This window comes from Cryptotermes secundus, unplaced genomic scaffold, assembly GCF_002891405.2.
Source record: "Cryptotermes secundus unplaced genomic scaffold, Csec_1.0 scaffold753, whole genome shotgun sequence".
NCBI classification, from domain to species: domain Eukaryota; kingdom Metazoa; phylum Arthropoda; class Insecta; order Blattodea; family Kalotermitidae; genus Cryptotermes; species Cryptotermes secundus.
The window spans coordinates 606,310-633,057 of NW_019734367.1; the positions used below are offsets into that span (position 1 = coordinate 606,310).

Genomic DNA, 26,748 nt, shown 5'->3' on the forward strand with positions numbered 1-26,748 from the left:
TCCAACACTATATATATAAAGGACAACATAAACCATCTGTAAAGGATAAGACCGGGTAAGACAAACACTACAAACATAAAAAAAAACTCCACACACGTATAAGGCCTAGAACTTATGGCCGTGCACTATTTTATGTCTATTGATAAAATCAGTGTACTATCAGAATTGAAGCAATCAACCGGCAAATTCTCTTTATGGTACCAACATAAAGCCAAAGTTTTCACACATAATCACATTGGACGGAGTTGTTTTCTGACTCCTACTGCGATAATCTGAGTCCTGATGGAATTCATGCATACGCCTAATCTTCTAAACGTGTGCTTGTTTCATTGATGTAACATCTGCTTCAATCACATGAGATGGCCATGGGTGATGTCGGTGACACTCCCTTTCTCGCTTCGCGTCTATTTAGTAACCGTGTTTAAAACTGAGTTGCGCATCCGTTGGTGGTTTTCTGTGACATGTAAGGTGTGCGTATACCGCGCTAAATATATCGCTGAGGAAGAGGTGAACTAGTGTCTTCGAAGCTAAATTTTCTGACTGCCAATTTATAAAAATTTGGCGCTATGTTAAGATTCAGAGAACTATATGTACAATAGCTCTGTAGGCTTTAATTGTTCATTCATCTCATAGATGAGATACACTTTTTCCATTTTAAAACAACGCATACCAGCTTATTAATAGTATAGCTATAAAATGGCGTCTAAAGAATGGTTTGAGACTGCACAGTAAGAAAAAAATGTGCCTGTAGATTTTGAACTGCAGTGATAAAATTTACACGCATTTTCTTCCTTGTGTGTGAACATTGGTGTCACAGTTCGGATTTACCTCTCATAGGATTAACAGACTCATTTATTGCTTGAAATAAATAAATGAACATACTTCTTAAAGTAGATATCATGGTGTTTAGGTAATTGTAAAAACCAGTGAATGTAGAGATTTGAATGATCATAGCGCGAATTTTGACACTTGAAAGTAAAATGTCAAAGTAGGAATGACGTTCCTTGACATTGGGTGGACGTTCTTGGATAACCTCAATTGAAAACTTACGTTAATAATCATAACGACGCTGTTAGTAGTCCACGCGATGTATGTAAGATTTGAGGCTTTCACGGCGGTGACTATGAAGAAAGCAGTCTTCTGGGATTTGGCACCGTGTATATGTGGTGTTAACCGACGTTTCGGAGGAACGTATCGCCCCATCTTCAGGGTAGAAGAAAAAGTATAAGAATGCTTGCAGAATTCTTATACTTTTTCTTCTACCCTGAAGATGGGGGCGATACGTTCCTCCGAAACGTCGGTTAACACCACATATACACGGTGCCAAATCCCAGAAGACTGCTTTCTTCACGCGATGTATGTTTGGGATTTGTGAATAGTGAATGGGAAAAGATATGGAAGGAAGAAGGCAGCCTAATTTGAGGTACTAACCCAGAATGTATTTGTATGGATTGAAGAAAACAACGAAAAAACAATTAGACACCTTATTTTCTTCTTTTAACCTTTAGTACAGTGCACTTTCCTACTAGAATCCAAAATAACTCAATCTCTGCAATTGATAATCTTTTTATTGATCTTAGCAGAATTGTAAATTATGCCATAAGTCTGCTTGTTAATGGTCTCTCTGATCATGATGGCCAGATTATATATATAAATAATATTAACTTACATAACAGTTGCACCCAATTAGTAAGGAAATAGTAAGTCCTCTATGAATGAGTTTTTGATTCAGTTGAATTATGAAACTTGGGACAGTATTTTTGTTGATCAAGATATTAATACAATTTTCAACTTCTTTTTTATACTTCCCTAAGAATAGTCTACTCTAACTTTCCAAAAAAAAAACAAGTTAAGATTAAACTAAAAATAATCCTTGGATGACAGGGGATATAAAGATTTCATGTCAGCACAAAAGAGAGCTCTGTTTAACTCTTATGAATAGTAATGATCCAGAACTAAACTATTATTATAAAACATACTTAACATTTTTGGTAAATGTTATTAAAGTAGCTAAAAATATTCATTATAATAGATTAGTTTCTAATTCTAGTAACAAAATGAAAACCACTTGGAGCATTATAACATCAGACACAGGTAGAAAAATTAATAATGCTGGTATGCAGTTTTTAAACATTGATAGGAAATTAACTGATAATCATGATATGATACAGATTCTTTAAATAATTATTTTACAACTATAGCTGACAAGATCAATACCAATAATGCAAATGATGGCCACGTTATAGAATCGGATACTCACAAATATTCAAAATATCTGTCTCAAGCTTTCACAATTCCTTTCCCAGAAATTATACTCAACTGTACCTCCACTAAAGAAATTGAAAATATAATTAAGTCTTTAAAACCAAAACTTTCTAATGATTATGATGAAATCCCAGTTAGAATTCTGAAAATCAGTGCACTTTTCATTAGCTCCCATTAACTTATATTTGTAACAGATCTCTTTCAACTTGCATCTTCTCCACTTAGTTGAAATATTCAGAAATAAAACCATTATTTAAAAATGGAGATAAAACTAATATGACTAACTGCAGACCTATATCATTACTGACATATTTTTGAAAAGTTGTTGAGAAGGTTATATATGCAAGACTGCACCAACATATAATGAGTAAGAACATATTAGCAAATGAACAATATGGTTTTAGGAGTAATTCATCTACTGAAGTGGCCTCACATAAATTAGTTAATGATATATTATATGCACTAAGTAAAGGTATCCCTGTAACAGTCCATGGAGGCCCATAGGGTTGTGAGATGTTGAGGTTCCTATATTTTTCTAGACAGTTGACTCATAGATGGCAATGAGGTTGTCAGCCTTGTTCATTGGCTGCCCTTTACCCCCAAGAATATTCCTGGTACTCATTTCTGTTAAGAGGCTGAGTTGACTCCAGGGCCATGGTGTGGGTGGAATGATTAGGTAAATTGAAAAAAATCCACCTCATTGGGATTCGATCCCGTGACCTTCCAGCTTGTAGCATATTGCCTCAACCAACTACACTACCGTATGCCCCCATATTAAATGTACTGAATAACAAAATATTAGTAGGTGGCATTTTCTGTGATATGAGGAAAGCTTTTGACTTTGTCAGTCATGACATTTTACTATCTAAACTAGAATTTTATGGAATAGTTGGTAAGGCCAATGCATTGATAAATTCCTATCTCAAAGACAGGTACCAAAGGGTTGTAACAGATAATTGGCATATTCATTCCAGATGGGGCAAAGTTAATAATGGTGTTCCCCAGGGATGGATACTGGGACCTTTATTGTTTGTTTTATATATAAATGACTTGCCAAACATAATTAGTCAGTCTGAACCTGTTCTTATTGCAGATGACACCAACATAATTATCATGAATTCTAGTCCTTTAGAATATGAAAACAATATTATTCAAACATTTAAAAACATAAATGATTGGTTTAAAGCTAATTTATTGACACTGAATTTCAATAAAACATATTTTATACAATTTTTTACTAAGAATAGCTAACCAGTAGATGTGCATATTGACTATGGTAACAATCAGATTCCTATATATACTAATACCAAATTACTCAGATTAATTAGTGACGATATGTTGACAAGAAAGGACATGTTGACTGGTTTATGTCTAAATTATGTTAGGCCCATTATGCAATCAGGGTTATTGAACCTTATATGTCACAGGAAACAATAAGAATGATTTATTTTTCATATTTTCATTGTGCTATGACCTATTATATAATTTTCAGGGGAAATTCTCCCAGTAGTATTCATATTTTTAGGCTACAGAAAAGGGTAATTAGAATTATTACTAATTAGAATTATTACTAATTAGGACTTCTGATACTCTTGCAGGGAATTGTTTAAGGAACTGAAAATCTTCCTGTGCAATGACAGCACGTATTTGCTCTCTTACTATTTATGGTTAAAAACAGAACAATTTAAATCTTAAGTGTGAGATTCATAGCATTAATACAAGACACAATAACAGTTTCCATTAGCCAATATGTAATTTAACAGTATTTGGAAAAGGAACATGCTATTTCAGAATAAAAGTTTTTAATAATCTTCCTTCTAACATAAAGAAGTAAGCTCATAATACAAAACAATTTGTATTTGCTTTAAAAATATTTCTGCTCTTAAATTCATTTTACTCACTGGGGGAATATTTTAACTTCAATATTAATTAACGATCTTGGTCTGTTATACACTGGATGCATAGTAGTATATTTTTATGTTTCATTATTGTAGTCTTGTGTTGTATTCTTTTACATATATGTTTTATATCTGTCGTAATGATTGTGATTTGACTTGGATAATGTGTAATTGTTTTGGATTAAGTGTAATTAATTTTTCTTATATAATTGATGGGATTTGTCCTGTTGTCTTTGACTATTTCCATAGCCACTGGTCTTCCAACCATGTAAGGATCCATGGAACGTAAATAAACAAATGAATGAATGAACTCTGAACCTAGATTTAAACCTGGGCCTTTAGATTACAAAGCAGGGTTGGTATCCACTTGACTGTGGTGTTCAGTCTTTCACCTCTAACATGTGATCAGTTTTGAAATAGAGCATTTTTCTTAAAAACTGAAAGAACTGGAAGACTGTCAGGTCGTGGTGTAATTCCTTCTTCCTGTTACACCTGTTTCATCATGCTGGCTTAGATGATGACTTTTTCTTCAACATAATATCAAAAATAATACATCCACTTCAGTTAGTGTACAGGATACCAATATTGCACTTATATTGGACTAGACAGTGGCAAATTCTTGAATTTTTCACTCTTGTGCTGTTACTGGAATAGGATTGTCTCAGTGATATGTTCATTTAAGCTATATCATTTTTTCAGACTTGCAGCAACACACAAATATTCTGGTCTTTTCTTCTTTTCTTTCAGTTGAATTAAAGTTATCTACGTGTAAGCTGTCCGTCTTCAATCACACCATACTGGAATTTCTCAGTATGGAAATTGCAGATGAACAAGGACTCCTTGTGGTAAATTTGGAAAACTGTGTTTCTAGTACAGGTATGGAAATTTATGTTAGATTTTATTGTTAGTTATAATACTGTTATAGTATTATATTATAGTATATATATATGTTATAGTATTATATATAATAGTTATAATAATAACTGCAATAAATCCTATAGGACAGTTCAACTAGTGGTTGTCTCTTCATATGACATCCCACAGTGTATATGTTAATGAAACAAATAGTTTTGTGATATTCAGGGTTTGTTTTCACATGGAATACTGAACTCAGTACTTACTAAATAATCTTAATGTAATAAGAAAATGCTGTTCTTGCCCTTTGTAAATATTGTATTCAAATTTAATAAATCATTGTCACGAAGAGGAAGGACTTCTGATATGTAATTAAAAGAAAATTAATTTTTTCTTGGAAGTCTGTGTTTGATCTATAAACAACTAGGGTTGGAACTTTAATAGTGGCAACACTGCTGCAGAGACGCCAAGCAACGGAACCAAATAATGTTGCTTATACCACATGTTAGTTACATACCTACCTTACCTCAGAGCAAATGGACTGTCCCTTCCCACATCACATGCAAGTGCAGTGACGAGAAGAACAGAGCCTCATGTTAGCTGGCAGTCTAATGTAGAGTTGTCATGATGTTTTCAAAACAGGAACAACGGAGTTGAATAAAGATTGAATGTGCCAGAGGCCATACAGCACAACAGTGTCATCAAGGTCTTCAAGAGGCTTGCAGGGAATCTGCATTCCCTTACAGAACAGTGGCAAGGTGGAACCACCATGAAAATCAAAAGATTGTCAGAAATCCAGCAATGCGAAAGTTATGGTGATTCTCATGTATGACTGTGATGGTGTTATCCTAATGCATACCGTTCCCTGACAGCAGACTGTCAGTGTGCAGTATTACTGTTCATTTTTGGAACACAACCTGCGACCAACTTTGAGAAAGAAGTGGCGACGCTTTCTGCAGAACCCACCCATCATTTTGCAGGACAGTGCTCGGCCGCATGCAGCGCAAGCTGTGGCTGATTTGTTTGATCGATGGGGCTGGGAAGTGCTGTTCCATCCACCATACTCCCCGGACTTAAGCTCTTATGACTTCGATGTTATTCCTAAGATGAAGGAACCACTTCATGGCATTCGCTTCAGAACTCTTCCAGAGATTCTTAAGGCAGTATACTGCTCCATTTGAACTATCAACACAACAGGTGCTGCTAAAGGTATCCTATGACTTCCACATCGCTGGCAACGGGTTGTACACAATGCTGGTGACTGCATTGAAGGACAGTAAAACTTTGAAACATGCATTTATTTTGTATCAATTGTAAATAAATAGTTGCCACTATTAAAGTTCCAACCCGCATATGTTTGTAAGATAACCCAAACATAATGTTTATGTTCTTTATGTAAGAACAAGGCAAATTTTGAAGACTGATATGAAGATGAATAGCAGAAAGTCCAGAGATTCACCAGAAATGGACTTGAATGACATCTGTTGCAAAAAAAAAAATTGATTTTAAAGAATTCAGTTTTTTTGGCATATAGTGGTGTGTAGTATGCTGAAAATTAACCTTTACCATAAATTGATTGCATGGAATTATATGCCAGAAGGTAGAACTTTTCATATCCACTACTGTGAGAACCTCAAATCTACATTTTGTTTTTCATTGTATGATATTTGATAGCATCTGAATTGGCATTTTAATTTTAATGTATTTATACGCGTATAATAAGCAGTCCACAAAGCAACATTGTCAAATTTAGATGTGTGGTCAGTAATATATTCCTGGATGAAGAAGTACGGATGTTTTTGAACAGAATGCCTGTTTCACCAACACATATTTGTCATTCTTGCAGCTGCTGAGCAAGTTGTGAATGGTGACTGCGTGTATGCAGTTGCTGTAGCATCTAACACATGTAGGAATGAAGGTGAGACTGTGATACAGATTCCTGTATCAGTCCATTGTTCTGAGGAATTACAGCAACCATATGCTGCAGTATCGCAGTTAGTAGAAGAACAGTTAACTTTACAAGGACAGCACTATAGTGCAGTTGAAACACAGCAGTACACTCAGGTGAGGTAATTCTTATTTCAGATTATGAGATTTTTAAGATAACATTTAGGAGACTTTGACAGGTTTATAGAATGTAGAGATTATCTTACATTTGATGTACCTCTCCAAAGTTGAGGTTGTGTAGCATAAAATGATGATTTCAAGATCACTACATGGAACAGTCTAATTTCAGGTACTGTCCTGGTGTGTGCTATGGAGGACAGGGATGAAAGAACCTGAACCTCAGTGATTTGGAGGAAGTGTTTTCCAGATTTAAAATGAGAAGTGATATCATTACACATCTATACTCTCAGCAGTTGGTCAAATACAGAGAGAGTTGTAGCTGCAAATATATTGCAGTTGCAGACAGCCAACAAGGGTGGTCCTCCAGCTTGGGGGTTTGGCATGGGACTAACAACTCACCATAAAAAATAAGCTCATTACGAAATGTCACAAAGGGCCTTGGACTTGCATGGATTCATTGGATAAATGACATAAGTGAAAGAAAATGGACATGAGATTTGGTACTTGGAAAGTAAGAAGTCTTTATCTGGCACTTTCACTCATGAAAGTTGCAAAAGAACTATAAAAATATCGGTTTTTTTTTTTGTTGCTAGTGGGGTGGTACTAAGTCCCTTGTACTGTGGCCACTTCTGGCCTATTGTACTGGCCCCAGATGATAGGTGAGGATGATTGTGGAGCAATTGGTGGAATGAAAATTGGCAGGGGAAACCGAAGTACTCGGAGTAAACCTGCCCCAGCGCCACTTTGTCCACCACAAATCACTTGACCAGACCTGGGATCAAACCCAGGCTGCCACGGTGGGAAGCCAGTGACTAACCGCTTGAGCTATGGCGCGGCCCTTAAAAAATATAAATTAGATTTAGTGGAAGTACAGAAGTCAGATGGCACAGAGGTGGCACTGAACCATCAGGCGAATATGTGCTTTCCTATGGAAAGGGGAATGAGAACCATGAATTAGGTACAGGTTTTCTTGTGTATAAGAGAATCATATCAGCAGTTAAGAGGGTATAATTTTTTTAGTGATAGGATGTTGTACATAATAAGTAAGAGGTCACTGGTGTAACATCCCTGTTCTTAATATTCATGCCCCAACAGAGGATAAAGCTGATGATGTGGAAGACAGCTTTCATGATGAACTGGAATGTGTATTTGATAAATTCCCTAAATACCATGTGAACATTTTGTTAGGAGATTTCAAAGCGAAAGTAGGTAGGGAAGACATTTTCAAACCAACCACTAGGTATGAGACTTTACACAAAATTAGTAATTATAGTGGAGTTGGGATAGTCAACTTTGCCACTTCCAAAAATATGATTATCGATATGATGTTCTCACATTGTAACATTCATAAATTTACTTGGACATATCCGGATGGAAAGATGCAAAATCAAATTGACCATATTTTGAGAGATAGGAGATGGCACTCAAGTGTACTTGATGTCTTGTTTTTCAGGGGGGCTGACCATGATAGTGACCATTATCTGGCGGCTAAAGTTAGGGGGAGACTGGTGGTGAGTCAATGGACAATGCACAGATCTCATATGGAGAGATTCAGCGTCAGAAATTAAATGAGATAGGGGCTAAGGAATAGTATCGGATTGAAATATCAATAGGTTTGCAACCTTGGAAAACTTAGATGCTGAGGTGGATGTTAATAGAGCTTGGTAAACTATTAGAATATAAACATTTCAGCCAAAGAGAGTCTAAGTTGCTATGAACGAAGAAGCATAAGCCATTGTTTAAAAAGGGTGTTCAAAACTATTACCTCAAAGGAAACGTACCAAATTGCAATGATTACAGGATCCAAGGCAGATAATATGTAAAGCCAGCAGGCAGCATAGTAAGAACAAGGATGTCGCTGGCTTTCCACCTCGGCGGCCTGGGTCTGGTCAGGTGGGATTTGCGGTGGACAAAGTGGTGCTGGGGCGGGTTTTCTCCGAGTACTTTGGTTTCCCCTGCCAATCTTCATTCCACCAAATTCTCCATCATCAATCATAATCACCCAGGGCAGGTATGATAGGCCAATCAATGGGCGCCGTGCCGAGTGGACCCAGTTGGACTCCAACCCCCACTAAGCGAATTAAAAAAATTAAAATTAATTAATTAATTAAGAACAAAATATTAGAGACCTGTATATAGGAATAAATGAATTCAAGAAGGGTTACCAACCTAGAACTAATTTAGCGAAGGATGAGAATAGTGATGTGCTTGCAGATTCCCACAACTCTTTCAGTAGGTGGAAGAACTGCTTCTCTCAGGTTCTGAATGTAACTGATCAACTAGTGATCAGATATTTTACATTTGTCAGATACTGGATAAAAAGTGGGAGTACAGTGAGACAGTACATGAGCTATTCATAGACTTCAAGCAAGCCTGTGATTCAGTTAATAGAATTTTGGGCACCCATGAAACTAGTTAGGCTTATTAAAATGTGTTTAAATGAAATGTGTAGTAAAGTCCATATAGGTGGACATTTGTCTAATAATTTTCCTATGCAGAATGATCTAAAACAAGGAGATGCTCTGTTGCCACTGCTTTTCAACTTTGCTTTAGAATATGCCATTAGGTAGGTCCAGGTAAACCAGGTGGTGCTGAAATGAGCTGCTGGTCTATACTGATGATGTGAATCTGCTGGGAGATAACATAGATGAAAGGTAAAGCTAAAGCTATCCATGTAACAGACTGTGAAGGCTCATAGGGTTCTGAGATGTTGAGGCTCCCACATTTTCTGTAGACAGTAGGTTCACAGATGGTTGTAAGGTTTTCGGCCATATGTGCTGGCCGCCCTTTACCCCCCTGGAAGGTTCATGGCACTCATTTCTGTTAGAGGTTGAGTCGGGCCCCAGGGCCATAGTGCAGCTGGTAGGATTAGTTAAATTGAAAAATCTCCCTCATCGGGACTTGAGCCCACAACCTTTGGCGTGTAGATAGTGCCTCAACCAACTATGCTACCACGTGCCCCCCCCCAAAAACATAGATACCATAAAGAAAAACAGAAACTTTAACTGATGCTAGTTAGGAGGTTTGTCTAGAATTAAATGCAGAGAAAACTAAGTATATCTTGCTGTCTCATCACCAGAATGCAGGGCAAAATCATGACATAAAGATAGCTAACAAATGTTTTGAATATCTGTTACAGTTCAGATGTTTGGGGATGACAGTAACAAATCAAGATTTGATTCAGAAGGAATTTAAGAGGAGATTGAATTTTGGTCATGCTTGCTACCATTCAGTCCAGAGCCCTTTGTCATCTTGTCTCCTGTCTAAAAACATAAAAATTAAAATATTCAAAATTGTAATTCTTCTTGTGGTTTTGTATGGGTGTGAAACTTTGTCTCTGACATTAAGGGAGAGCATAGACTGAGGGATGTTTGAGAACAGGGTGCTGAAGAGAATATTGGACCAAACAGGGATTAAGTGGTAGGAGGACAGAGAAAACTGCATAACGAGGAGCTTCATAACTTGTATTCTGTGCCATTTATCAGTCAAGGAGGGTGATATGTGCAGGGTATGTAGGACACATGGGGGTGAAGAGGAATGCATGCAGTATTTTGGTGGAAAAGCCAGAAGGTAAGAACCACTAGGAAGACCTATATGTAGGCGAGAGCATAGTGTTAAGATGGATCTTAGGGAAATGGGGTGGGGTGGTATGGACAGCGTTGATCTGGCTCAGGATACGCACCAATGGTATGATCCTTTGGGTACCATAAAATGTTGGGAAATTCTTGCACAGCTGTGCAAGTTGTGGCTTCTCAAGAAGTGGTGATCTCCATGAAGTTAATTAGGGTTGTAGACCTGGAGACATTTTTCTTTTTATTTATATTGTATAATACCAGTAAGTATATTATGAGTATTGTCAGTGCAGAAATTTCTATTGTATCTAACAGTTTTATCCATTTTACTGAAGTCAAATATTATATAGATAGTATAGCTGAATCTATTGAAAATGCTTATACTGCATCTTAATCCATTGTTCAGCAGAATATATTTTAAAGTGTTGACAGTAGACCTGTATTGCTTTATAAAGAATGGGGAAATGAGAAGGATATTCATTTACTTTCCTATACAGATACCTTAACAGTTTTGTAAATACATACTTGTCTGTGGATTTTTCAAGTACATGCTCCTTAATGACTGAATATTCAATATGTCCATTTTTCACATTGATACAGCTTTGCAGCCTGGCTGGAATACTTGAAATTACTCCAGCATGAAGTCTGTTGTCAGTAGTAGTAAAAGCATCCATGATGAAACTTTTCAGATCTTTCTTTTATGTTAAACATTTTGCCTCTGGCAAAATGTACTACTACTACTACAGTAGTAGTACTCTCAAAAAAGTATAGGCTGACTACAACAAACAAAACAAAATTTTACTAAGTGCATACTCCAGGTTGTTCAATCTTTATTTCCCTTGTGAGAGGTGCAAATTTTGTTTGTCATAGAACACAGTTATACCTATTGATCTGGTGGCTTGAATGTTTGCTGCATTACTTCAGAAAATCTGGGAAATTTGGGGGTCCAATTGAAGCTGTTTCATAGCTATCTCAAAAAACTAGACATGTCTATCATATTTGCTTTCAAGCAGCCAGTGAATTAAACATGGGACATCTCACAGGGCACTGTCACCAGAGTTTATGTTGTATTGTATGGCAGTGTTGTTTATTTTAAATAGAGATCTGTTAGTGCAAGCTCTTACTTACATTTATAGTCTCTCCATTTTGCACTGTTTGTTAAAATGTATTCTGCTTTTATTGTGTGTGATAACTGCAGATTGAAGCTGATGAGCACCTTCCTTGTTTAAATGCCGATGGTGGTACAGAGTCCAGTCACCAGGATGCAGATATTTGTTCAGAAAATCAGGTTTCGCTTGCATTGGGACTCCATCAAGGACATTCTGATGAAACAGATTCATCTTATTATGCAGAGATTTATAACTATCTTGCTTCACAGGCAATGCCAGTAGGAGCTACTGAAAGTTACAAAAAAATACTGAAGAAAAGAGCTCGTAATTATAAAGTAAGTGCAAGATGATTTTTTTTTTTTCCATCAGGCTGTTTAAGGTGTGAATAAATTGAAAGTGAGAAATCTGTATGGAATGAATTTGATATTAACCCTTTCACTGCTAGTATGATAAGTAACTCTCAGTACCCTCTATGCTGAATTATTTTTGAATAACTCTTTTTATAAATAATGTAAGTGCAAAATATGAAAATGTGTGATAAAATGTAACTAATCTTACCTCAGACAGGGAACAGGCAGCAGAAGTTGCAAAAATGTTGAATTATTCAGTATTTTTCACAGGGGAAAAGTCCATTTAAATCAGGGTGGCCAAAAAAGTAATTCACTAACCTAGAATCACTGTATTTATATCACAGTCTTATCACCATGTCACATATTGACCAAAGTCCACAACTTTATTTAAAACTTATAGAAAGCACCGCACACTATACGAAGCCATTTTTACTAGCCCCGTGAAATACCCGCGTCACATGATCTCGTAGCACATGCCTCGCTCATAGCAGTTGTTATGAAGAGATCCATCTTCTGAGCATAATGCTATGTATTTCACTGAAAATCAGCTGATATTTGGAGTGAACATACTGCCTCCATCTTCAGGGTCAAAGAATAAGCCAAGCAAGAAAGCATCATGAAGCAGGCAGCAAGCAAAGCTTTATGCTGGTTTCTTTCATGGTATATTCTTCAACACCAAAGATGGAGGCAGTATTCCTCTGAAATGTCAGTTGAGTTTCATTTAGGGGCTACCACAACATTGTATCCCAGAAGGTAGAACTCTTCATGAATAATAGAGTTCAGAATTCTTAATGTGAAAGGAAGTTTTAATGGTTATTATTTGTGACAAATACTGGCTACACTTTCACATGAATAATTGTTGTGAGTAACCATTTGACTGTCATGCCCTGCTCTGGAATTATCTTCTAAAAATGCCAAGGCTGCTTGGGAATAAATTCAGTTGCTCAGAAAACCCACAATTGTTCATCCAAACATTGTATTATAATTGATGCTGTCTGTTGACAAAAATGCTATGCTGAGTTTTTAACAATGAGCTTATCTTTTTGGCTGTTGTGGTTTAATGCAAGTACATTGAGCTAATCTACTGAGCTTGTGTTAATGTGGATAGCCAATAATTTTCTAGAATGCATACTTTAATATTTCTAGATTATGGAGGGTGTACTCTACTATGGTCAAAAGTTACCTAAAAGAGTAATTACTGAAAAGATGCAGCAGAGAGAGATTCTGAAGAATATTCACATCGAAGAAGGAACAGGTGATGTAATATGTGGTAATTTGATACACTGTTAAGACATGGGTGGCTTTATAATAAAATAAACACTTTGCTGGATTTGAGATTTTCACGGTGGTGATCACGAAGAATACCGTCTTCTGGGATGTGGCACTATATAGATCTTGTGGGAACAGATGTTTTGGAGGCGATACATTCCTCCAAAACGTCGGTTCACACAAGATCTACATAGTGCCACATACCAGAAAATGGTATTCTTCAAATAAACACTTGGTTATCTGATATCCAAGTGTCTGGAATTCCTGTTCAGCCAGCAAATATTCAAAAAAGTATCATTTTTATAAATGTATTTGAAAACAAATTTCTAATGTTCATGTCTTCACCTGCCACATGATAGTTCTCCCGATTGCCACTAGCTGATCTACCCATGATCCACCCCCATGCAGGTGCCATTATTGTAGAGGCTAGTCAAATATGTCACTGCATTACATTGTATGTATCCAAAATCTTTCACCCATCAATTTGCAATGTAGTCTAGGGAGACTCACACAAGAAATGAAGCAGGAAAGTGTTGTCTTTACTTTGTGTCGAGTTTCTGTAATAGTTTTCTCATGTAATTGCCAGACTCATATAGCCAGCAGGCTCCATTTCCTGTACTGTATGTTGGATATCCTTTCATTTATTTACATAAAAATGAAGTTATTTCTGTTTTCAGTGACTGATTTGCTAGTGCTATAATGTAGAATTGGCTGTCTCGTGACCTGCACATTGAAAGTAACTCTCTTAAGACTACATATTATATACTACTGGTATGCAAACAGTGCAGAACATTTCATTCATACATCTTGGCAAATATTTTAGTTCTGATTAAACAACTTGGAGCTTTCAAACGCCTGACTACATAATGATAGGACAATATGCTGAATGGAACTGTGTTGCAGTAATGCTCTTGACGCCTATTTTGGAGGTGGTCGGTTTGAATCTTGGCTGAGACACCGGCTATCCTGATGTTTTTTGTTACTTTCTTCAGTCCCCCCAGGCAAATGGCAGGATAGATCTGTGATTAGGCCGCAACCACTTCTTTCCAAATGATGTCCATATTATCATTCGCCTGTTATCCGTCAATTCAGTACTACATAGTCTAGCTACTGAAAGCATCATTAAATAACCCACAAAAATCTGTAGGATGAATTGAAGTTTTATAAAAATTTCTGTTGTTTATGTGTCTTTTTTACTTTCTGGTAATTGATGTTGCTTAGCTGAGTTTATTTTGACAGTATTTTTCCCATTAGGTGTTCATTTAGGTTTAAAGAAGATGTATATGGGACTCAACCAGTTCTATTTCTGGAAAGGATTGTATGTAGATGTAGCAAATTTTGTGAGGCAGTGCAGCCAGTGTTCAGAAACTGCAGAAGTACAAACCAGTGGCAGTGGGCAATCCCAGCAGTTGGAACATACTAGCAAAGATGATTCCGACAAGGACAAGAATACTAGAAATGGAAATACAAGTAAAGTATGGCAGAAGGTGAGAGAAATATCTTGGCATTCAAACACATATTGTAATAATGGCTTCGAATTGTATTGATGTCCCTCTGAGGATGGTCTGTAAAGATCCATTTCAATATTGTACACCCACCTACGTTTTGGTCTTCCCAGTGTTCTCCTTCCTTCTGGGTTTCCCACCAATATCCTATATGCATTCGCCTCTCCTCCATTCGTTCTACATGCCCTGCACATCTCATCCTCCTTGACTTGAACCTTCTAATTATACTTGGAGAAGAGTACAAGTTATGAGGCTCCTCATTATGCGGCTTTCTCCATCCTCCCGTCACTTCCTCTCTCTTTAGTCCAAATATTCTCCTCAGCAGCCTGTTCTCAAACACCCTCATTTTATGGTCCTCCCTTAAAGTCAGAGACCAGGTTCTTCACCAATACAGAACCACAGACAAAATTATACTTTTGTATGTCCTGATTTTTACGTTCTTAGAAAGCAGACAAAAAAACAAACAAAAGGTTCTGAACTGTATGGTAGCAGGCATTACCTGAGTTCAGTCTCCTTGTAATTTCCTCCTGAATCAGGTTTTGGTTTGTTGTTGTTGTTCTGAAATATTTGAACTGTGCCACATTTTCAAAGCATCTGTTACCTATCTTTATGTCATGATTTTGCCCTGCAGTTTGGTGACAAGATAGCAACATATACTTAGTTTTCTTTGTGTTTACTTCTAGACAAACCTCCTTACTTGCATCAGTTAAAGTTTGTGTTTTTCTCTTTATGGTATCTATATTATCACCCAGTAGATTCACATCATCAGCATAGACTAACAGCTGATGTGTCCCATTCAGTTTCAATCCCACCTGGTTTTCTTGGACCTTCCTAATGGCATATTCTAAAGCAAAGTTGAACAGGAGTGGCGATCAAGCATCTCCTTGTTTTAGACCATTCTGGATAGGAAAATTATCAGACAGATGTCTACCTATTCAGACTTTACCATACATTTCATTCAAACACATTTTAATCAGCCTGTCTATTTTCATGGGTATCCCAAACTCTATCAGAATATTGTACAATACTTCCCTCCTAATCAAATCATAGGCTTTCTTGAAATCTGTGAATGGCTAATGTACTGATCAGGCTATTTTTCCTTATTCCAAGTAGAATTAATTCTCTTATGGATCTTAGAATGTAATATTTCACCTCCTGCTTGAACAAGTTCTGCCAGAATTTGATTACTACCTGGCGATATATACCTTTTCAATTTTGCAATTGCAGTTTCAACCTCAAAAGGGCTAGGATCAGGTACTAACGGCTCAGCTATATGGATATCTGTCTGCCTGACATATTCAGTAACTGAGAGAAGTAGTTCTTCCACCTACTCAAAATGTTGTGGGAATCTGCAAGCAGATCACCATTCTCATCCTTCACTAAGTTACTTCTGGGTTGATAACCCCTCTTAAAGTCATCTGTTCCACTGTAAAGGTCTCTAATGTTCTTGTTCTTACTGTTCATTGCAAGCTCATCAATTTGGTTTCGTATCATATTGTTGAGATCATCCGCATTTATTTGACTGGGATCCTGTAACCACTGCAATTTGGCTTGTTTCCTTTGATCTAATAACTTTAACCGTCCTTTAAACCATGGTTTATGCTTCTTCAATTCATAATAACCTAGACTCTTTTTGGTTGAAATATTAAATAATATTTAAAAATAATAAAAATGTTTTAAAAGTATTCAAAACTATTGAGTATGGGAGGTTAAGAAAATATATATGCCAAATCAATTCTAAGGTTCCAGTGCTACAGGTTAGAATTGGGCATGTTGTGTCATTTGTAGATCTTTGATGTTGGAAGCTTTCTACGTAGTAAGCCTGGTCGTGGAGCCCAGAGACAAGTTCCTATGATGTACGGGTTGTTAATGTGTGATGTATTAGGTGTGCATATTTTCCATATGAGTCATTATATGATCATAAAATATGACGTATGCATTCATTCATAACCTCCCATACTCAATAGTTTTTAATATTTTTAATATTTTTTAATATTTCTGTAATATAGTCATCACTTACATCACCTAATATATCTTGACACATGGTATATATATCATTTTTATAGTTTTTCTTTTATCTTATTTTGAATTTTCTATATTAATTGTAATTCTCACCAGCTTAAGGCAAACTTTCCATTCTTATATAATATTGTGTTGGTATGGATCTATATCAGTAGCTCAATATCTAAACATATTCCAGTGTTAACTGCCTGATGGTCTTATATGACTGAAACATGTAGCAGGAATAAAACGTCTAATTGTAAAACATTAAACGCCAGTATATTTGTTGTGTGATGGTTAACCTAATTCGTATATAAATGTCTGAGAAACACAACAGGATGCAACCTATGAAGATAACTTCAGTGATTAGTAAAGAAAACCAGAAATCACAAATTCCTGAAGCTATTTCTTGGATTGCTATGACATTTAGCAGGTAGTTGACCAAAGTTATGGTCAGTAATTGCTCTTAAATTCCTTCTAGCCTTCCTGTATTTGAAAGAAAGTGGAATTTGTATCTTCTTTCAAGAACTTCCTAATTTAAATTTAGTTCCAGGGTTATAATCTCATTTTTTACTTTTCTTTTGTTTAGGTGGAGTTGAAACTGTATGGCCCCTATCCAAAGACTGTTCTTGGGAATGAGTTCATTATTACACTAGCTGATCCATTCTCTCACTGGATTGTTGCACATCCAGTGCCAGGTGATAATCATGCCAGTCATATAGCTGATTTTGTATATAAAACTTTTTGTACATTTGGATTTGCAAAGTGCAGTGTTATCGGTGTGCCGCAAGAAATCCTAGAGATAGCACAGTGTAAATATAAGGAATATGTATCACGGTTACAAGATACCTTATTAACCTGTGGTTTAATGGTACCACAGCTCACATCAGTGTGTGATACCACAGTACACAATTTGCTTGTATTTCTTCATGATAACCTAAGCCAGTGCACTTGGGTTGGAAAGCTCTTGGATGAATTTGTAGAAACCAACCCTCATGCGTGGGATTTGGAATTGGCGAGATTTCTCTTCGAGTATTGTACCACACCTGGCAGAGAGTCATCCTCTCCCTTCACTATCATGTTTGGTCGCAGCCCAGTGAGTTACTTGGAGGAAGACAAAGAGAATCATAATGTGATAGATGAAGACAAGCCTGCTGAAACGTTATCTAAGAGGAGGAGGCTACAGAGTAGTATATTACAAGTAAGTTTTGGAAGTATTTCCTTTTGCTTTGTTGTTTTTTGAGACAAATGTTCAGAATATCCTGATTGCCGGTAGTAGAGACATATTTTAATGATGTACGTAGATGGACAGTGAACATCACATATGGACATAATTACTGTATTATCTCAAATATCTCTCACCTTTGTTTCTTAAAAAAGCCACCAAGGATTGGGGTGTGCAGTTTATTCTTGATGATATGTTGTCTACCGATTGAGACTGACATTGGTGTGTTGCCTATTTGTCATGAGGTTGGCAGTACTACTCATATGAAGTACCACCTTCACCTTCCTTTTCAATACCCATGCACAGCAACAGTGTCTGTGATGTAGTGCATATGTGTCGGCTAGACACAGTATGAAAGACCGGTATTTACAGTCTTTCAGGGCTAGTGAAATGCAACATCTGATGTCTTATCCTCCTTGAATTGGTCAGCTTAAATATATTTTGAAAAGTGCAGATTATTAGGTATGTGCAAGTCTCAAGTTTTTGAGATTGAATCACAAAATATTTGTCTCCGTTTGAACATTGATTTCTCAATCTCAGTTATCAAGAATTTTATATAATTACTTTTGCTTTGTGCAGTAGCACTCAAACTTGCAGTCCATTAGAATCATAATTGTTACCAAAATTAATGAGAATCAGCTTGTCAACAAAATCTGTTGCTCCCTCTATCTGCTTGTGGTGAAAAAGGGACGTGGCTGTGGGATTGATTAGTTAAATACAATGAGGATCTCATATTGAAAAGAATAAGGAGCACACTTTAGTGTATGTTGAATAGTGGTTAGTATTATAAACTGTGATCACAATGAAAGAACTGATTTAGTAGAGAGATTTTCATCTCTACTCTCAAAACCTTTCTGTATTTTGTCTTTTTCTCACCTCTAAGTCGTTCTAGCACATGGTTACAAATTATGTTCCATCATGAAATTTGTCAGAGCAGGAAGGTAGTAGTTTATATTAATCACATACTAGATCAAAGAGGCCTATAAGATTCCATTGAAGAGGAAGGTAGTCATGTTAGCTGCTGTATCAAATTGACATGACCCACTTGTCTTTTTCAGCTTCTTCATAGTGGTTTTGATCTGACATATTTTCTGTGCCTGCTGTAACTAAACACATTTCCGCTGCGTCTGTTGTTCTCATCTGTCCCTTTTTAATATCCATGTTTGCTTCCCTATGAAAGGACAGATATAACTGTGGAGAATTGTAGTAGGTTTGATTCTGGTTTTTGCATTTTCCAAATAACTTAGGTTGTATAGTTCTACAAAAAATATGGAACCTATTTAGTTTTATGTTTTCATGGTTCTGTATAACAGGATATAACTGTAGTCAAAATAATAAAAATTAATCACTTATTCAAATATTTTATTATCAAAAACATTTTTTACTCTTATATAATTTTCTCTAAATAAAATTATTTTTGAATTTGGGTGGACATACTGATATTGTATTAACTGACAGTCTTATGTATTTTATGAATGTCTCTCTGAGATTGATTGTCAGTAACTAAAGGGGTTCTTATATGAATATCACCGTTTTAAAAGTCTGCAGGTAATTCTTTCTGCCCTTTTTTACAAGCATTGTAAATATATTCTGAAGTTAGCAAATGTATGCATAGTGTAACAGTTCTGCTGAATGTACTCTCTTTTGTGTGTCTTAAAAACTGTGAGACTTAAAAATTGTATTGTGTATAAAATATAGGTTTCATATTCCCTTACAAGCCAAAGTTTCACTATGATAAGTATTTATTAAGTTGGGTGTAAGTTAACACTCAAGATGCATGCAAAAACTTCATGTCTTGCATAATGTGTGTTATTGTTTTCCGACTTCAACAGAAACTGAAATGTATTGACAGATTTTAGTAAAACTAATATCCAAAAACTATCCAATATCAGAATTTATGAAATTCCATTCAGTAGTCTCAAGTTGTTATGTATGGACAGATACAGTGAAGTGAATAGGTGGATTCTTGCAACTTCTGTCTGTGAATGTGACAAAAAGCATAGGTTCAAGGCACACTCTTTTCGGACTTCTGATTTATTGCTATTATTATACCACCCTTTTCTTCCATTTGTTATTATTACTATTTTGTGTCTTAATGTAAAGTGTGTACTGTGTTTTGCAAAGTGTTCTTTAAACATCTCATATATCTCATGAAAAGTTTCAAATTTCAATACTAAAATTCAAATGGGAAGATACTGTAACATTAGTGAAAGAGAGCAAATGTTGAAGTGAAACTTAGTGCAGTAATGATATCCCTTGCACCAGGATTGCAGCAGATTCTTGAATAAGTATCCTACCAACAAGGTAAGCTGTAGTATAAATTAAGAAGCATGCCAAATTTTGTACCTCATTTTTATTGTCTGTAAAGTTACACTAACTGAAATTCATTCATCATTTGTTTTGTTGTGGTATCTTAACATATAAGAGCATTTATGGAACACGGCTTTTCTGTGAGAGAAACTGTTCTCATTGAAGTAGAATATTGGTTCTATTGTATTGTATATTGTCGCGTATCGGGCGTATATCGCGACAAATAACTTCACGAAGTAATTGATGTAGCGAATTTTATTTCACATCCGCTCTCACAATCACCCAAATTACAATCTGACGGTTACTGCTATCTGCAGTATCACAATTAGTACACTCCAAAATGCCAGAATACAACTGACTAGTTGCTGGCTAACTCGGCGGTAGCTCCAGGACTCACTGACTGACTCAGTACAACTCGACTCGGCGACTGTTACAGTACAACTGACTGTGAATAGCCTTCGCTTCTCCCTATGTAGCCTCGATCGGACAATACGGCCACGTAATAGGCACCCTTGTTGCTAGCCACGCTGTCCGGTTACGTCACCGCTGTTGATTCGCCTTGCATAGTTACCCGGTTACGGGGCTCCACTCATGACGTCACCGCGCATGGCTGCCAGGATGCGGGGTGATTACTCGCCTATTACGCGAGCGTTACGTTACCGCTGAGGGGTGGGAGGGGAGCGCTGACTCACCCGCCACGTCACTGCTGGTGTGGGGGGGGGGCTCGGCTTTGCGCAACATGTCACAATATTTATTTCATCAGATGTTTTAAGTGTCTTTTCCTGAATTTGTAATTGACTCTTTAATCTCCATCTTTTTATGTATATGTAAGTGAGCAGTCAGTTCTCTTTAATGTGTTTTGAATAGCAATATTTTTTGAGTGAGGGCTGAGGCATCATAAATAATTTAAAATTTGCTAAGAAATGCTGACAATGATATCAATTAAGTTTGTTAATTCAGTTCCTATAAGCATATGTTGTATAATATCCGCATGTACAAATGATATGCATACCTTAGATAATAATGATGAATATTAAAACAGGTCACAATACTGAAAACACTGTTAAATGACATACTTAAACTTAAGAAGGTCACATTTAGTGTAATTTAAAATATATTTGTTTTTTAGTGTCGACATTGTGAGGAGGTTTTTACATCCAAGATATCATTCCGTATTCATCAGCGTAAACACACAGAGGAAGCTCGTCGTCAGGGTACACTTGAAGGGCAAGAACCTCTTGGACCAGCTACTGAGAGAGAGAAAAGACTGCTGAAAAGAACAATTTTGAAGCGAAGACAGAGGTTATTTAAGCATGGTGAGTAAGCTGAAATTGTCATTATAATATTTATAATGTCTCCATATGTTGCATGTCCAACAATTTAGATAATGCATACATTGGGATGTTGAAGGGGATGAGATCTATGGAGATTGTGCCAAGGTGGGTAGAGAGGTTTTTAAATTGTATAGTAAGTTGCTTTCTTTGGCAGAAGCTACTGTCTTCATGGTTCATTTCTCTCCTTTATGTAGGAAACTTGGATCGTAGAGAGAGATTGATGACAATTGCCAATCAGAAATTGCACCCCAGTCAGGAATCTTTGCCTAAAGACAAATGGCGAGCTGAGCTGCAAGCCAACACAGTAGCTGCTGTAAGGAAACTTCTGGCTTCAACAAAAGAAGAGCGTAGACGCCGTGGGAGGTACCACAAATATTCAGCAGAACTTCAAGAAGAAATGGCACGCTATGCTATGGAACATGGTAACTTAGAGACTGTTCGTCACTTCTCCCAGCGAATGGGCACAACAGTGAGTGAAAGTACAGTGCGTAATATTGTTAAATTATATCGTGCTTTCACTCCAGGACTGAAGGAAGAAATTGGCCGTTTTGCTGCACGTTGTGGTGTGGAGATGGCTTGCAGTCATTTTACAGAACGGTTAGGACAAGAGGTGCGACGTGGACTGGTTCGAAAATTCAAGAAACTATTTTTAAGTCACCATCCTGATGTCGAAGGTAAGCAGGCCAGCAGTAACAAAGACAAAGGGACAAACAATGGTATTGTTAATGCAAAGCAGAAGAACATGTACACTAATGAGCTGAAAGATGAGATTGGTTCTTATGCTTGTCACTTTGGTATTCCTGTTGCTGTAGAACACTTTGCCCAGAAGTTATCATTTCCTCCAAAGGAGAGTACAGTACGTAAATTCCGGAAGTTATACTTGGACAAGCACCGTGCTACTCAACAGGTGGCCATGTTACAACAGCAGTTGCAGCTTACCAATACTGTCAGCGTTCAGGAAGCAGCTGGGCCTTCTTCAACTCAAACTATTGACATTCTCCATGCCTCCTTAAATATCTTGAATAATGCACAGGTCAGTGGTCCAACTACTGTTGTGTATAATGCACACGTTCAACCCACTAACCAGCTTATCCCTGCTTCTCATACCACAAGCTCCTTACCCTTAACATTTCAACCCCTAAATAGTGGAGGTGCAGCTGCTTCATATCAGCAACAGACACCTGTTATTGTGAATCAGAGTGCTGTTGCTTTCAACCAGAACCCTATTCCTCTGCAGACTTTCCAGCAACCACAGCCGATTTTCTCTTCATACAATAACCAAGAGCACTTAGACAACAGCACTACAGTTCCAGTATCCCACAAATCTGTAGTCACGTCAGTTCCTCTCACAATAACACAGACACAATCCCATCTATCAGAAACCTCTGCCCAATCTCTTCCTCATTCTTCTGTGCCTACCATTACAGTAGCAATAGCATCTGATTCTCAGCAACAGTTTCAGCCCATGTCCAGTCATTCCACAATAGTTGTACCCCACCAGACGCACACAAATGAACGATCAGATTTGGAATCACAGTCAATTTTGTTGTCCCATGAACAGAATGGTGCAACAGTAGTTCAGCAAGTAGTGGCATCATCACTACCACATCCTCATCTACAGCATGAGCAACCACAGCAGTCATCATTATCACATGAGCTTATTAATGGTACTCTCACTAATCCTTCTTCACAACATCACTCTCAGGTATTGGTGCAACAGTCTTCAGTTATAGCTGATTCCCTTCTTGTTGAGCAGCAGACTGCTGTACCAGATCATTCTCAAATAGTAGAACATCACAATTTGGAGCCTACCACATTTGTACATGCTCTTCATGACGGAACTGCAACCCTCCCATTCGATACTTCCGGTTCAACATTAATAGCAGATCGTGATGGCACATATTCCATAGCGACAGAAATTAACAGTGATATGTCTGTAACAGTTGAGAAAGAATCAGTTCTTCAAACATCGCACACCCCAGATATACCCATTACAATTCAGATGCAAGAAGCACAGACTCAGCATAATACAGAAGATGTGATTATCAGTATTGTACCTGAGGAAGCAACAAAGAAACTACAAATTAAAAAGGCACCACCATTATCAGGAAAAGTAGCATCCTGTAGCAAAAGAGAAAGATTACAAGAGCAAGAAACAAAGGTAATACATGTTGTGAAGGTGGACTGTGGCATGGAAGATGATGTCGATGACCCTATGAGTGCTGAAGAAACACCTAGAAAGAGGAACAATAGTGTGCGACGGTTCTGTTCTAAAAAGAAAGCAGGTTCTACTGTTGGACAGAAACGAGGAAACTATACTGTTTACAGTCCTGAGGTGCGTGCTGAGATGGGAAAATATGCAGCTGAACATGGAAGTCAGCGGGCTTGTCGGCATTTCAGAGCTATTCTTGGCCATGATGTTCCAGAGAGCACTATTCGTGGCTTGAGAGATAAATATTTGCTAAAACGTGAACACTGTGGAAGCAGTTCAGGTGGGGACAAAGAGGTAACTTCTCTTGGTTATGCTCCTCGTGGTCGTCCCATGAGACTAGGTAAGTATGATGAAGTGGTTCAGGAATGCATTCGAGAGTTAATCAAGTCAGGAGAGCGGGTAACATCTTTCCTTGCAATTGCTACTGCGAAACAGGTCTTAATGCAGTATGAGCCCAGTCTCTTGGAGGAGAATGGAGGTAAAGTTAAACTGAATGTCACTTGGGCAAAATCATTTCTGAAACGCATTGGAGTGCAAAACAATTCATGAAAGTTGAAAAATAATGAGATTCAATTCAAGGGGAATCATTCACAAGGAATTTGTCCCAAAAGGAAGAACCATAAATGCCAAATTTTGTTTAGAATTGATGGAATTATCATACCATCCATGTTAGGCGTTAAAGATTTTTTTTTTTTTGCAAGAAATAGTTAATGAGATTTAACCCCGCCCCCATCACCAGATTTGGTTCTGACTGGTTTTTCTCTTTCCAAAGATAAAAATGAAGATGAATAGGGAACAGTTTCATATCATCCAGAAGAATGTGGTCAGCCATCTCTGAAGCAGTTTCAAGGATGCTTTGAATGATTCTTATTCTCAGTGCTTTTCAGAGTGCCAAGTACTTTTTAAAATTAACAAGAAGAGAAAGAAGGAATGTGAAAATACTGAGCTTCATAAGGTTTACCACTTGATTGGAAATGAGGTGAGGTTTTGAGAGTTGCATTCTCAGTATAGTTTTTCAAAATAATTTGTGAATAGGAGAGAATGGGAATGAATTAAGAATTAAGGTTTATATATTGTTTTATTAATAATAAATTTATGGGCTCAGTGTATGAGGGTTTTCCAGAAAACAAAGGCCATTTGCACATAGCACTTACTTGCTGACTTTACCTGGGACGTTTATTTCCATTCTTGCAACAGTACGGACTTGGCTCCAAGTGATTTTCACTTGTTCACACATTTGAAGCAGTTTTTGGGTGGCACACGCATGAGTAGCGATGAAGTGTAGAAGACAGTTAAAGACTGATTCAGTGGACTGGCTGCAGATTTCTACGATGTAGGCATACAAAAACTCATCACACGGTACAACAAGTGCCTGAGTCATCATGGGGATTATGTAGAAAAATTGCTTAAGGTCTGTAGTAATGATGTAAAATAAAATGTTTAAATTTTATTAATTTATTTTTGAACCCTCAAACAGTCTTTACTTTCTGGATGACCTGTGTATATTCACCTTCTTTAAAATGTGGTGGCACCTATATTTCTCTACATAATTATCATACAGTACTACATCCTCTCCCATCACAAGCCTCATAAATACAGTTAAATACAAGCCTTCTCAAAGCTTCTGCAAGAAATAACAGACAGAATGGTGTGCCTGCTCTCTTGTGTTCACATCAGCTTTCTAGCAGTTCCTTCAGAGTCCCATAGAGATGGAATCATAGGGAGTTCAGTCTGGACTATAAATGAAATGTAAAAACATTTCCCAGCCAATTTCATGAAAAATTTTTTTTAGGTTCTGTGTGTTCAGATGATGTTTTGGCAGTAAACATGGTCTCTTCTTGCATGTGGGTCGAAGTCCACATTCCTTAATGGACTTACTTACTTAATAACAGAGCTGAGCCCTTCTTGAGGAGCCACCAATTCTGCAGCTACTCAAGAATTGCCAAGCATTTTATGGAACCCGAAGGTTCATTACCATGTTCACAAAAGCCCTCCACTGGTCCCTGTCCTGAGCCATATCGTCCCATCTTATCTCTCTGAGATCCAGTTTAATATTATCCACCCACCTACACCTTTGTCTTCCCAGCGGTTCTTGCCTTCTGACTTTCCCACCAATATCCTCTATGCACTCCTCGTCTCCCCCATTCATGCTATATGCCATGCCCACCTTATCCTCCTTGACTTGATCATTCTAATTATACTTGGAGAAGAGTACAAGGTATGAAGCTCCTCATTATGTAGTTTTCTCCAACCTCCTGTCACTTCATCTCTCTTTGGTCCAATTATTCTCAACACTCTGTTCTCACACACCCTCTGTGTGTGTTCTTCCCTAGATGTCACAACCAAGGCTGACCCATACAGAACCACAGGCAAACTTATGGTTTTGTATATTCTAATTTTTATTATATTATATTTAAGCATCCTGTTGCACTATACACTTCTATATGTAATAATACAAATGCCGTTGTGAATGCAACAATTTATTTGGTTGTAGTTCTTTGTCTTTTCTTCCTCTACACTACATGTTTCGGCCACAACCGTTAATCATCAGGTGTATTTTTCACTACGTAGCTGTCACACTGCACACAATCTAAAATCTAAAACACCAGCCTGTCAGTTTTGTTTAAAATCTCGCCAACATACGCTCATCAATTTGATTTTAGAATTCTAATTTAGAATTTAAAATTTTATAACTTCTAAAATTCAAAATTTAAAGTTTTAAATCGCAGGGATACCCACTCTCTGTCCACATGTGCTGCAGTGGCTATTTCTTATT

At 37.1% G+C, this 26,748-nt stretch overlaps 1 protein-coding gene across 8 annotated transcripts; it reads left to right on the plus strand.

Annotated features, from left to right (window-relative positions):
* The first annotated feature begins 484 nt into the window (after window positions 1–484).
* Window positions 485–25,422, plus strand: LOC111868919. Of its 8 annotated transcripts, none has more exons than XM_033753236.1 (10): window positions 1,291–1,423; window positions 2,491–2,632; window positions 4,911–5,039; window positions 6,865–7,082; window positions 11,856–12,101; window positions 13,263–13,371; window positions 14,640–14,872; window positions 17,481–18,092; window positions 21,556–21,742; window positions 21,955–25,422. In XM_033753236.1, the coding sequence occupies exons 2-10, from the start codon at window positions 2,629–2,631 to the stop codon at window positions 24,519–24,521; spliced, it is 4,305 nt and encodes a 1,434-aa protein (XP_033609127.1). In that variant the 5' UTR covers window positions 1,291–1,423; window positions 2,491–2,628; the 3' UTR covers window positions 24,522–25,422. The 8 variants fall into 8 exon arrangements, with proteins under 8 accessions (XP_033609128.1, XP_033609127.1, XP_023715798.1 ...); XM_033753240.1 differs by lacking the exon at window positions 1,291–1,423 and having other exon boundaries at window positions 1,820–2,632; window positions 21,955–24,312; window positions 24,745–25,422; XM_033753239.1 differs by lacking the exon at window positions 1,291–1,423 and having other exon boundaries at window positions 1,824–2,632; window positions 21,955–22,182; window positions 22,285–25,422.
* Window positions 25,423–26,748: the final 1,326 nt, after the last annotated feature.

Bases quoted from the DNA above. Each gene is read 5' to 3' on its own strand.
- LOC111868919 (XM_033753236.1), top strand. The intron at 5,040-6,864 runs GTATGGAAATTT...TCATTCTTGCAG, and splicing joins AAACTGTGTTTCTAGTACAG to CTGCTGAGCAAGTTGTGAAT. The intron at 12,102-13,262 runs GTAAGTGCAAGA...TAATATTTCTAG, and splicing joins AAAGAGCTCGTAATTATAAA to ATTATGGAGGGTGTACTCTA.